The sequence below is a fragment of the Rattus rattus genome, chromosome 6 (assembly GCF_011064425.1).
Source record: "Rattus rattus isolate New Zealand chromosome 6, Rrattus_CSIRO_v1, whole genome shotgun sequence".
NCBI classification, from domain to species: Eukaryota; Metazoa; Chordata; class Mammalia; order Rodentia; family Muridae; genus Rattus; species Rattus rattus.
The window spans coordinates 121,282,754-121,295,641 of record NC_046159.1 but is presented as its reverse complement, the minus strand read 5'-3'; the positions used below and the strand labels follow the sequence as shown (position 1 = coordinate 121,295,641).

At 39.7% G+C, this 12,888-nt stretch overlaps 1 protein-coding gene across 1 annotated transcript in view; it reads left to right on the top strand.

Moving 5' to 3' along the window:
* Capza2 (capping actin protein of muscle Z-line subunit alpha 2) overlaps positions 1–4,563 on the top strand; it is a 34,604-nt gene extending 30,041 nt beyond the window's left edge. The window contains exons 9-10 of the mRNA XM_032906919.1: positions 2,790–2,852; positions 3,041–4,563. Coding sequence (XP_032762810.1) covers positions 2,790–2,852; positions 3,041–3,181 — 204 coding nt within the window. The 3' untranslated portion in view covers positions 3,182–4,563. The remainder of the gene's footprint in view (positions 1–2,789; positions 2,853–3,040) is intronic.
* The last annotated feature ends 8,325 nt before the right edge of the window (positions 4,564–12,888 follow it).

Sequence of the window (12,888 nt, the reverse complement as noted above, 5' to 3'; positions counted from 1 at the left end):
GCAGAGACCATGGAGTGCCTCCTCCTTACTTGCTTCCATGGCTTCCCCAGCTTTTTTTTTTTTTTTTTTTTATTTAGCTCAGAAACACGTGCCCAGGGTACTGCACACAATGGACAGGTCCCTCCCACATTAGTCTAGATACTCAAGAAAATGCCCCAGAGACATGTTCAGGGGCTGACGCGATAGACGCAGTTCTCAGTTGAGTTCCCTCTTCCCAATTGACCCTAGTCGTGTCGTATCACGTCTGTTTTTCCATCTCTCTGATACATAGGTTGATCCTTGTAGTGTTCTTATTGGCCGTTTTCTTTTTAGGGTTTAGGGGGTTAATGTATGTTCAAATTCATTGCCTTTTTCTTTTTTCTTTCTTTTTTTTTTTTTTTTGTAAATTTAGTTACTTTTATTTTTGTTTTTGTTTTGCTGGTATGTACAACATGTGTACATTGTGCCCATAGAGGCCAGAAGGGGGCCTTGGATCCCCTGGAACTGGAGCTACAAATGGTTGTTGAGCTACTGTATGTGTGCTGGGACTAGAACCCACATCCTCTGGGTAGCCAAGCAGAGCCATCTCTCCCGGCCCTATTGCCAAATTCTTAACTGCTTATTTGTTCTTTTACTATATTCTAGATGTGTGTCTGGGATCATGTAATTTATGAATCACTTCTTTTTTTCTTTTTTTTTTTAATTTTCTTTTTGTTTTTCGAGACAGAGTTTCTCTGTATAACCTCCCTGGCTGTCCTGGAACTCGCTTTGTAGACCAGGTTGACCTTGAACTCACAGAGACCTATCTGCCTTTGTCTCCCAAGTGCTGGGATTAAAGGCAGGTGCCATTATATCTGGCTCTGTTTTCACCTTTCTGTGTGATGTCTTTCTAACTTTCTCATGGAGTCAGTTGCAGAACAAAGCCACTGTATTCATTTATTTCTTCAATGTGTGCTTTTTATTATTGAAATAGATAGAAACCAATGCCTAAAACAACAAGGTCATGAAGATAAGTCCATGACTTTGTACCTAACTTTTAAACAATACTATATATTTTAAAGTTCTTCAAATTCAGATAATTTTGTATTTGAATTTTATTTCTTCCTTAAATTTCTTTCAATATTCTTTAAATTGTATTTGCATTTATTTTCTTGTCGATTTTTTTTTACTCCAAATATACTAACAGTGTAATTAGCAGTGACATTTCCCTATAGACATTTGTACTTGTATACAAAAGTACTAGTATATTGTAAATACTAGTTTTACAGAGGCATTGGCTTTAAAAAATATTTGCTACCACCAAAGGAGGAAAATGACACCTTTTTGTCATGGGTTCTTGTGATCCTCTAACTCCTGTCTTAGCCTCCCCTACACTGGGGTTGTGGGCATGGTTACCTCCTTTTTTAAAAAAACACTTTCATTATTTTCATTATTAAGTAATTTCTACTTTTAATGTCACACGATATTCTCCCAAATTTGCTAGTCACAGCAACTTATCTGTACTTCTAAGTGCTGTTACGTCCCTGAAGTTAAGCACCATTTTCAATTATTACTTGTTATATTAATACTATAACAAAGACACATCATTGGGGAATTTGCTATTATGGAAAAACTTGATTGTAAGGGGTTTGTGCAAAAACTCAGGCTAGTGTTAAATTAGTCATAGTGATTGAACATGCTTAGAGAATTTTACAGTAATATTTTATTTTAAAACATATATATCTATTGATCCCTGATTATCTGGATTTTTTTCTTGGGCTCCCATCAGCTCCCCAGTCCTTATGAGCTCATTTGAAAGAATTCTGATGACAGACAGGGTAGTGTACTCCACCGAGTGAAGTGGAAGAGGGCTCTCTAGGGAAAGAGACTGACCTGGGGCATACCTTGGGGAGGTAAGAATGGATGGACAACTGAGGGAGTGGCCATCCTCATTTTCTTCAGTGTCCCACTTTATATCACTGTTAGCAAAACAAGTTTGACCATTTGTTTTAAAAATGTTTACAGTAAATTTACATCATGTTTAAAATGTGCTCTTCCTAATTGTTTGGGTTTTAAAAGTCATCATGCTAAGTATTATGCAGTAAATGTTTAATATTATATTGGCAAAGGTCTGATGAACTGGGAATCTATATATAACATATTATAATTGGATTTTTCTCTGTATATTATTAAAAATCTCACTTAATAAAATAAATGCTGAGACTAAGCTTGTTCTGTGGACTTTTAAAAATATTTTTGCCTGGTTCTTTGGACACAGAATATAATCAATCTTATAATTTTCTTTTTAAAGTGTGCATGTGTTTGTGTGTGCCTGCGTCTGCATGAAGGTATACATGGGTGTGGATACCCAAAGAAGGTTTTAGCTACCTCAGAGCTAGAATTAATGGTGTTTGTGACTTAATTCCTAGGATTTATTTTCAGGACAGGTCTCCTTACGTAGCTTTGGCTGTCTTGGAACTCACTATGTAGATCAAGGTGACCTCGAACTCAGAGATCCATCTGTCTTTGCCTCAGCGCCCCAAGTGCTAGGATCAAAGGCATGCATCACCACGCCTAGGCTAGCTGCAGTAAGAACACGTAAGCTTCGAGCTGTCTCTCCAGCACACAGTCGTCTTCTTTGCTTAATACACTTTTTAATCAGTACAATTTATTAAATTTTAAAAATGCCTTTAAAAATAGTGGGTTTGTGGTAGTAAAATGCTTTTCTTAACATGTACAAGTCTCTTAGTTCAGTCCCAGCACTGGAGAAAAAAATAATTAAAAATATAGAGATTTAATTTTTTTTTTTTTTTTTTTTACTTTTATTTCAGAATGAGGTGCAAACAGCAAAAGAATTTATAAAGATTGTAGAAGCTGCAGAAAATGAATACCAGGTATGGTTTTCTAAAGTACCTGTGTTCAGTGGGGGCTGATTCTTAATTTTGGTAGCTATTTTGAAACAGCTTTTAAGTCCATTTTTGACAGTGAAATGGGCTGCTTAAAGAATATTCTGAAACTATCCTGCATTGTAAGCAGTTGTTTCCTTGATTTACTTTAAATGTCTAACCACTTTTTTTTTTAGACTGCCATCAGTGAGAACTATCAGACAATGTCGGACACTACCTTCAAAGCCTTACGTCGACAGTTGCCAGTGACACGTACTAAGATCGACTGGAACAAGATCCTTAGCTACAAGATTGGCAAAGAGATGCAGAATGCATAAATGAAAATTGCATGAGCAGATTGTTTTAGTGTCTTCGCGTTACAAAAATTATTGCAAAAGTATTCTGAGCTGTCAGCTGCCCGGTGAGGTGGGCTGTTGCATCTAAGATCACTGTAATTAAGTAGTGTGGTTAGAGCACAGAGCTTAGCTAATAACCTTGTTCCATTTCCTTTGTTCAGAGGGTTGGACATGAGTTTAGACCAGTATCTTACTCTGTTCCTCCTTTCCAAGTATCTCTCTTTCTCTCTCTCACTCTCTCTCTCTGTTCCTTTTCCTACAGTGAAGAGGTGATCCCTCTGGGTTCTGTCTAAAGATTTTAAATATCTCAAAAGTATCTTATTTACTGTAACCCTGAAATTGTCTCTGGCCTGTAAAAAGGGCAACTTCTGATGTGACCGCAGGTATTTTTAGTGGAGTCAGTAGTGGACACTCTAGTTAAGGTGGTTGATGGACTTAGCCATACATGCTGCTAAAGAAATTGTCTACCTTTTCCTTTCACCTCTTCTGGCGTGCGAGATGGAGATTAGAGGGAGAGCATTTTCTATACCAGTCACGTTTAAACCTTCTCAGTAAGGTTATTTAGCTAGCTTAGTGTCTAACTAAACTTTTTTAAAACAAGGCCAAGGTCTGTTGCTGTTTTGAGATTCTGAAATTAAATGAGAATACTTATTTCAGAAATGCATTTAATGCTTTTTTCTTGTGACAGTTATGCAAATTAGCTTGAATTCCATATGTTCCTGAGTTATTTTTATCACAAAGCCACAAGTGTATTATAAGGCAGATTGTAATATATATATAATCCTGAACTCATGAACATGTCTCAGCTGATTCTCCCTCCCCTTGGATTGAAAACTGAATTTTATTGTGACATTAAAATGGCAAAATTTGGTATTTATTTGAGTAAAAAAAATCATCAGTGAATCATACACTATTTTAAAATACTTTCTTTGTATATTGTCATTCTTAACAGGTTGTAAATTAGAAAATTTGGGAGTCCAGTGGTATGCAACTGCATCTTTTGTTTTCCATTTTCCTATGCATCATAAGCATGTGTGTAATACGTTAAATATATCTCCTGACACCACAGGAATTCGAGCCTCGGTGAACGTCGGCATTTACTATAAAGGAGTTGGTGGATTTGTGGTTTCATTCAGTAGTTTTGCTGCTTATGCTCGAGTGGAATCCATTTCTCACATACTCCTGCAGACATCTGGGCCTGGAATTTTTTTTTAAACACCACTTTTACTATGTATAATAAAATATTTCATTAGCTTGAATTGTATAGATTTTTAAAAATTCAATGAGAGCATGTTGTTTAATTTCTTTTTAAAATCACTGTTGGGCTTTGAAAGCATTGCAAATATATGACATTGTGACAGTTTTGGCTAATTTTCTCTTTAGTTTTTAAGTCTTGGCATTAAGATTTCTAAGGAAAATGAACTGATAACATTAATTCTCTGTCTAGATTTTTAAAACACGTACTTTAATTTTGATGATTCTGAAGTAAATACTAGATAAAGAACCTATTGGCTAAGTCGTATGCGTTGGGCTAGCTAGCATGGGTTTATATCCATGGCAGCCAATTATTTTAGCTCTTAATTTTCTAGAGTCTAGATATACTTTTCAAAATGTCTGCAGCTTTTTAAATTGGCATGTGAAAAATGAAATTATTCCACTAATTCAGTCATGCCAAAACAGTGATTGTACAATTTTAGAGTCTTAATATTTTGTTTCTATGAGAGAAGAATGAAACTATGGAATACCTAAAGCTCAGGGGTAGTTTTAATAGGAACTATAGTGGCTGGTCTAGTGCAGGCTGAGTAAGATGACATCCAGGAGCCCGGAGAATAAGAGTGAACTTGGGAGGCTACTGCAGTAGTCTAGGTGGAAGAAAATGCTGGCTTGGACATGAGTGGTAGCTTTAGAGGCAGGTATATAGTAGGAGCTAAGTTTAGTGAGATCTGCTGAGAGCTTGGTTGTGAAACATGAGATGAAGATATTTTTCTATTATTATTACTATTTAATCTTTTTACAGTCCAGTCGTTATCCCAGCCCACCCACCAACAGACCGACAGTTCCTCAACCCTTCATTCGCCCCCACCCTCCACCCCCCGTCTCCAACCCACCAGACCTTTCCAGTCCCCGAGGTCTCAAGTCTCTGAAGGGTTAGGTTCATCTTCCCTCACTGAGGCCAGACCAGGCCGTCCGTCCTCTGCTGTATGTGTGTGGGGACCTCATATCAGCTGGTGTGTGCTGCCTGGTTGGTGGCTCAGGGTCTGAGAGGAGATGAAGGTACTTTGAGCTTGAGGAATTGGGCATACATTGAAAGGAACAGGCAAGTGGGTGTTTGGGAGCAGGAGAATGGCTAGAAGAATTTGGTTTTAGATTTCATAGGAAGTGGTTGGCAGTTAGAGAAAGGAACCAGGAGGTGAAGAAACACCATGCATTAGAAGAATGGGAAAGAGCCTGGCAGGGAGCCGACAAGATGACATTCCTGGGGTAGTAGTGATCAGTGGGAAGGAGCACGTGGTGGAGGTGTAGAGCACATGAGCAGAGTTTAACCCGGGGCCTGCTTTGCCAAGGTTGCATGACTCACTTCACCAGAGGAGCAAGGTTGCACTGATGGTCTGGAATTTAAACTAGGTAAACAAGGAAATGACCCGAGAGTCAGTGTATGGAAAATGGTGTTTGGTGTGAAGGACTACCACAGTGGTTCTCAACCTGTGATCCTGACCCCTTTGGCAAACTTTTCTCCAAAACTATTTACACTGCAATTCTTCATAATAAAAGTAGCAGCAAAAATGACTTTATGGTTGGAGTCACCGCTGCATGAACCGTGTAAAGAGTCACCGCATTAGGACGGTTAAGAACTGGACTGGAAGGGGTTAACTCTCAGTAAGTTGTGGTTAGTATAGTATGCTTAAAACGGAGGTGCAGAAGGCATAGAGATTAAAGCAGTGAGTAACAGTTGAGGGAGTACAGCCGGGGACACAGTCAGCCATGAACCTGAGGGTGGAGGAGTAGCTTGTGGGTATGGAAAACAGGACTTCTGTCAGGGGTGCGGAACAGGCACTATTCACAGATTGTACAGATGCTTTCTGATTTACAGAGGTATTTCTGCTACATCTTCACACGTCCACACGGGATAGCATATATTTATGAGACTTGTGTTTTAGATTCCGGAAATAGAAACAAGAGCTTTAAAAAGTTCTGGTTTATTATGTTTGGAATTGTCCAGTAAAATTAATCAAGAACACCTAAAGATAAGCTGTACAGGATCTAAATAATTATTTTTGTGTTTAAAATAGTTGTTAATAACCACAGTGCAAGTTTTTGTTTTTTTTTTTTTTTTTTTTCCTTTTTCTTTTTTTTCAGGTTTGGGTCCGAACCCAGGGCCTTTCTCTTTCTAGGCAAGCGCTCTACCACTGAGCTAAATCCCCTACCCCCACAGTGCAAGTTTTGAAGTAATGAAAGACACTTTCAAAAGGTTTTACATGCTGACTTTTTTGTTGTTTTGTTTTGTTTTTTGTGCTCTTGCCAACCACTGGATGTTATCAGGACATTTAGCAAAGAATACCCGGTGGTTTTGTCTTATGTTCATGTGCAAATACTCCAGTGAAAATACGTATTTTAAGGATGTTCTCTCACATCTCTAAGATGGGTTACAGAATCACAGTATATTTTGTAATCTTGAGTCTATATATGTGGGGGCTTGATCAATTAGTTGTAAACACCACTACTCTCGGACCAACCTGTTTGGGAGCTTGAAATAGAAGGGAGTTTTGTTTGAGACAAGCTTTCTCTGTGGCTCTGGCTGTCCTGGAACTCACTTTGTAGACCAGGCTGGCTTCGATCTGCCTGCCTTTGCCTCCCAAGTGCTGGACTAAAAGGAATATACCTGCTTATGACTGGCATTTTGAAATAGTGTCTTTTTCAGGACAGAGTCTTTCAAGATGGATGGGTATCTCAAAATTTAGTGTTTTAAGCATTGCGTAGAAACATGTAGTACCAGCCAGGAGTGAGTGCTACCTTTTAAAGAATGAAAATTTACCAAATAAAATGGCCAGTTAGACTTAAGGAAATTAATGTCAGAGGATGAAGATGGAGAAAGAAGTGTCAAATTATTCAAGATTAGTCAGTATGTATGGCTATTACAGAGTTAGGCACACATGACATAGTCTTAAGGTCACTGAGTCACAGCAGTGTTTTATGGCCTCTGCACACTAAAGCATATTTTAAAATGCTGCTATTAATAAGGCACACTGCTGGGATGGTGGTTCTACCTGATTCAATTAATCACCTTGGAACTCATTTTAGAAAGATGTGCAGATAGTGATTATGGGCTCAAGTGAGGGAAGTGGCTCCCTCAAAAAAAAAGAATTGAGGACCTGGTTGAGATCCTAATCAATCAAAGAGAAATGGGCACATGCTTACAATAGTAGTAAAGGTGAGCCTGGCCCTGTTGAGGAAACAAGGATCCGTGGGGCTTTCTGGGCAGCCACTGTATCAGGGAGCTCTATGTTGAGGCAGGGACCTCTCTAAAGTAGGGCTGGAGAGATGACTGCACAATGTGCTTGCTGCAGAAATGTGAGGAGCCGCATAAAAATCTGGGCAGTTATGGCAACCTCCTGCAGTCCTAGTGCTTGGGAAGCAGAAACAGGACCGCAGTTGGCCAAGCTAGTCAGATTAGCGGAGTGAACAAAGTGCAGATTCGGTGAGATACCCTGTCTTAGTGGAAAGTGATAGGAAATATCAGCCTCTGGTCAGCTCGTGGTTTCAGGCTTCGTACGTGTGTGTGTGTGTGTGTGTGTGTGTGTGTGTGTGTGTCTGTGTCTGTGTCTGTGTCTGTGTCTGTGTGTGTGTCTGTGTGTGTAACTGGTAGGGAATAGTCTGCAATCTCTGAAGCATCAAAGTACAGGTAGCAGGCTTCTAGTATAGAAATCTTATGAATAAAAAGCACCCATTTCATAGTTCAGTTCTAGCACCATGTGAAATTAATTAAATCAACCAAGAGTAAGTGTCCGCAAGAACTAGAACATGTCCTATAAGACATTAAGATACTTTGAGCCTTAGTTTGGGTAAGAGCTAACAAAAAACAAGCTAGTTGTTTTATCCTCAACTTTGTTTTGAAGTGTAACTAAGAAACCCCCACACACACACACACACACACACACACACACACACACACACACACACACACACTGAATTTGAAAACACACTTTGAAACCTTATCCTGTGGTGCATGTCCACTCACTAGACTGAGACCATGGGCAGTTAGAGCACTTCAGTGAATAGAAGAATAATGCTCAAACAGTTGATGTCTTAAAATGATGAATTCTTGGGAAATTAACTGAAACATCCAGTTCTTAAACTAAACAAATTCGTATGAATACCCCTAAAAGTCTTTATGACCAGATAGCATGAGCCATCAAAACCTTCCTCTTTGACTTAACTTGGGCTAACCTGCTATCCTCTTGCTGAATGTGAACACACAAGAGAACGCCCAGTTCTAACATCTGGGCCTTCTACCTGAGTATGAGGACTTGACTCCTGTTTCCCCAACTACCCAGCAGCCCCAGTCCTCTTAGGTAATAATTAGCTCTAGTGGAAGACATGTTTTTTACAAATATACTACAACATATAAGTGGTTATTATATCACAAGGGGAAAAGACATTCCTGCCTATGTGCACTCACTTTCCTCTCACTTTATATAAGAAAAATGAAATGTATTGGAAAAAAATACATTCTCTTCAGAAAGCTGAGTGTGTGGCACATGCCCATAATCACAGGACTGGGGCAGTTGAGGCAGGAGGGAGAGAAATTCCAGCCCTCTTAGCTACAAGAGAGTTGGGCTGGTGTGGGCTACCTGAGACAGAGAAACAAACTGGAGTATTGGCCAACTGCTCGTTACGGCATACTAAGTTTGGTACATCTTACACCTTTTATTTTTCACTCAAAACTGCAGAACATGATGCGTCTTTGAAACCACATGGATGGAAATATGTATAAAAACTATTCCAGACTAGTTATGAATATGCCATAGAGTGAACTCAATGGAAAGTTCACTGATACTGAACTGGTTATGGTGACATTGGTCTGATCAGAGCACCTGGGGAGTGGTGGCAGGATGATCAGGAGTTTTAGACCAGCCTTAACTACATAGCAAGTATGAAGACAGCCTAGATGGACTACATAAGACCTTGTGTCGGAAGGGAAAATAATGAGACATAGTGCACATGTTTAATCCTCGCACTGGGGAAGCCTAGGCAGGTGGATCTGAGATGGCAGCCTGACCAGTACATACCGACTTCCAGTCCAGCCAGGGATGCATACACCCAGTTTCTTTTTAAGTTACTAATAGCTTTTCAAAGAAGCTTTTCATATTAGATGAAATTTTCTGTTACAGGAATTATTTTATTTTTTTTTCATTATTATTACTTGAGTATTTCTTATATACATTTCGAGTATTATTCCCTTTCCCGGTTTCCGGGCAAACATCCCCCTCCCCCCTCCCCTTCTTTATGGGTGTTCCCCTCCCAACCCTCCCCCCATTGCTGCCCTCTCCCCAACAGTCTAGTTCACTAGGGGTTCAGTCTTAGCAGGACCCAGGGCTTCCCCTTCCACTGGTGCTCTTACTAGGATATTCATTGCAACCTACGAGGTCAGAGTCCAGGTTCAGTCCATGTATAGTCTTTGGGTAGTGGCTTAGTCTCTGGAAGCTCTGGTTGGTTGGCATTGCTGTACATATGGGGTCTCGAGCTCCTTCAAGCTCTTCCAGTTCTTTCTCTGATTCCTTCAACAGGGGTCCTGTTCTCAGTTCAGTGGTTTCCTGCTGGCATACGCCTCTGTATTTGCTGTATTCTGGCTGTGTCTCTCAGGAGCGATCTGCATTCACATTTTGATCATCTGTCTTGAGTTTCATTTGTTCTAGGCATCTAGGGTAATTCAAGCATTTGGGCTAATAGCCACTTATCAATGAGTACATACCATGTAGTTACAGGAATTATTATGTTAAAGTATAAACTTAAGTGTAACAACACCAAAAGAAAAAAATCCAACAACAACAAAAAAATGGTGAAATCTCCCAGTAGGCTAAAAGCAAACTGCTTTTAATAAACTACTAACCCAAGGTTACTACGACATTGTTTCTGGAATATAACTAGTGTTCTTTGTTAGGTAATCTATCAAAGTAGCATATTGAATTAGCATTTTAGGTAGGGAAAACATGATCTTTCATCAATGCCATTGGCATATAGTAAAACTTAGTGCCAGTCCTGGTGGCCTCTCAGACGAAGTGTTGCAGCAATAGCATAGTCAGAGGGAAGAAGTTTAATTGGACTCATACTTTATACTATATACCAAGTTAAGGTGGTGTCAAGGATTTAAAATTAGCGTTTGTTTCAAATCACTTAAAGTAGTTTTATTAGGTAAAGTTCAGAATCCGTATAATTAAAAAAATGTATTTTGGTTTCATAAAAATCAAAGTTTCTTCTATGGCTTAATAAAGTCAAACGATAAATTAGCCACAGAAGAAAACATTTGCAACTTAGTAGCAGATGGCTACTTTCCCTAATACAGACAAAACCCTGTAACACAACATTGACATTTCTCTGACACCTGAATCTTTTACCTGGAGAATCTTACAAGTCTTCAGCTAATTGAACTTTATGGTGAAATAAACACTTCTTGCTTAAACCATTGCTATATAGGGCTGGTTTATTTTTAGATGACTTCTGCCTTTCATTCTGTGAAGAACTTAGTACCAGAAGTGGGGTCTGGTAGACAAGAAAGCATGGCATGGGCTAAAAGCTGTGTCTGTGAGCGCTTGGGTACAATACAGTCTGTTATGCATAACACCTGTTAGTCCCAGTGCAGATAGAAAGTCATCTCTAGACCACTTGCACCTCTGGAATGTTCAAAGAAACATCTAAGCTCAGTTTAATGTGTGAAATCACAAAGGATTAAGGATTGCCATATACCAGCCAATTACTGATGTAGACGTGTCCCCAAAGGATGAACCTGGCTGTTAGGAGTGTGCCATCCCTTTACTCGTAACTTAGGACCATCAAAGCACATAATACTGAATGGACTATGCACTGGCTCAGTGTCTGTTGTCTGTTGCTGTGTAACAAATGATTACAATGTTAGTAACCTGGCACAAATTTATTAACACTCCCATGGATCCAGGTGTGGTGGTGCCAGCAGGATCCCCACTTTTGTGGTGGTGTTTCTAGGTTGAAATCTGGGGGCTACATTCTCATCTGAGACTTGGAGTCCTCCTACAAGCTCATGTGACCGTTGTCAAGATTCAGTCCCTTGGATATTGAATGTGACTCTCAAACTTTATTACCCAATTACAAAATATATTTAAGAGGGAAAAGCTTTTAACAATTGTCTTGAATTAGCAAAATAAATAAGTAAATAAATAAATAGGAACTGTGTTGGGAAACTGTCATGTGTGATCATACAAACTACAGTGAATTTTGAAATCTGAGAGCTGACAGTAGCCAGGATTATAATGAAGAACTCTCCAGGAACAGTGAACAAGTCCTTCCCAGAGCATAGCTGCTCCATGGAACTAACCAAAGAACTCCGTTGCCAGAGTAGGGTGACTTTGTTTTAACTGACATGTACCAACTGTATGTACTTGGCATATATGTCAATACATGTATGTATATATGCTGTGATCAAACGAAGGTAACAGACATGTCTAACACTTTGAAAATCATTTTTCTGCTCTTAGGAACATTTAAATTCTTTCCTGCCATCTGTTTTGAAATATCCTATTAACTGTCAAGCTTAAATCCTGGTGCGCTGTAGAACATTCCTTCCCTCCTGCACCCTAGCAGAGGATTGACCACTGATGTTTTCTTAATCACTTTCTATTGCTGTGAAGAGACAACATGACCAAAACAACTATTAGAAAGGATTTAATTGGGAGTTTGTTTACAGTTTCAGAGGTTTGCCCATTATCATCATGGCAGCACGCGTGGCTCTGGAATAGTAGCTAAGAGCTCCATCCTGATCTTGAGACAGGGGTAGGTGGGTGGGGGAGGGGAGGGGGAGTGGTGGTGGTTGTCGTCATTGGTTTTTGAAACCTCAAAGCCTACCTCTAGTGACACTTCCTCTGACGATGCCTTCTAACCCTTCTAATCTTCAAAATAGTGCCACTCCCTGGTGAAAAGCATTGCAGCACATGAGCACACAGAGCCACTCCTACTCAAGCCATTGCAATGCCGTGCCCTTTCTGTCTTGTTTCACTCTGAGTTGTAATCCTAGCCCTCCACCTTCACCATTAACAGTGTTGGGCAGGTAACGTTATTTTCATTTCTACATTACTATTAATAGATTTTATTTTTCTGGCGAGGGGATATGTTTTTAGGCATCTTGGACTTTGAAGACTGCAGAAAGAAACTGAGTCTTGAGGAGGGGCAAATACACCATCAATGTGTGGCAGGAAGGGTGCATCACAGAGGTCCGATGGGTACTCCATGGCACAAACTGTAAACCAGTCCTGTGAAATCTATTTGACCTTCTTTCTGCTCTAGAACTATTGGTGGCTATGTGTCAGTGAAGGCTGATGGGAAAGGAGTAAATACCATAGGGCAGCTTCAGGAGTCACCCCCACATGTCAGGACCTTTGCACCCCTTTATCACCGTTTTGTCCCAAAATCTGCTTGAAACTTCAGTGCTCTCCTCTTTCATG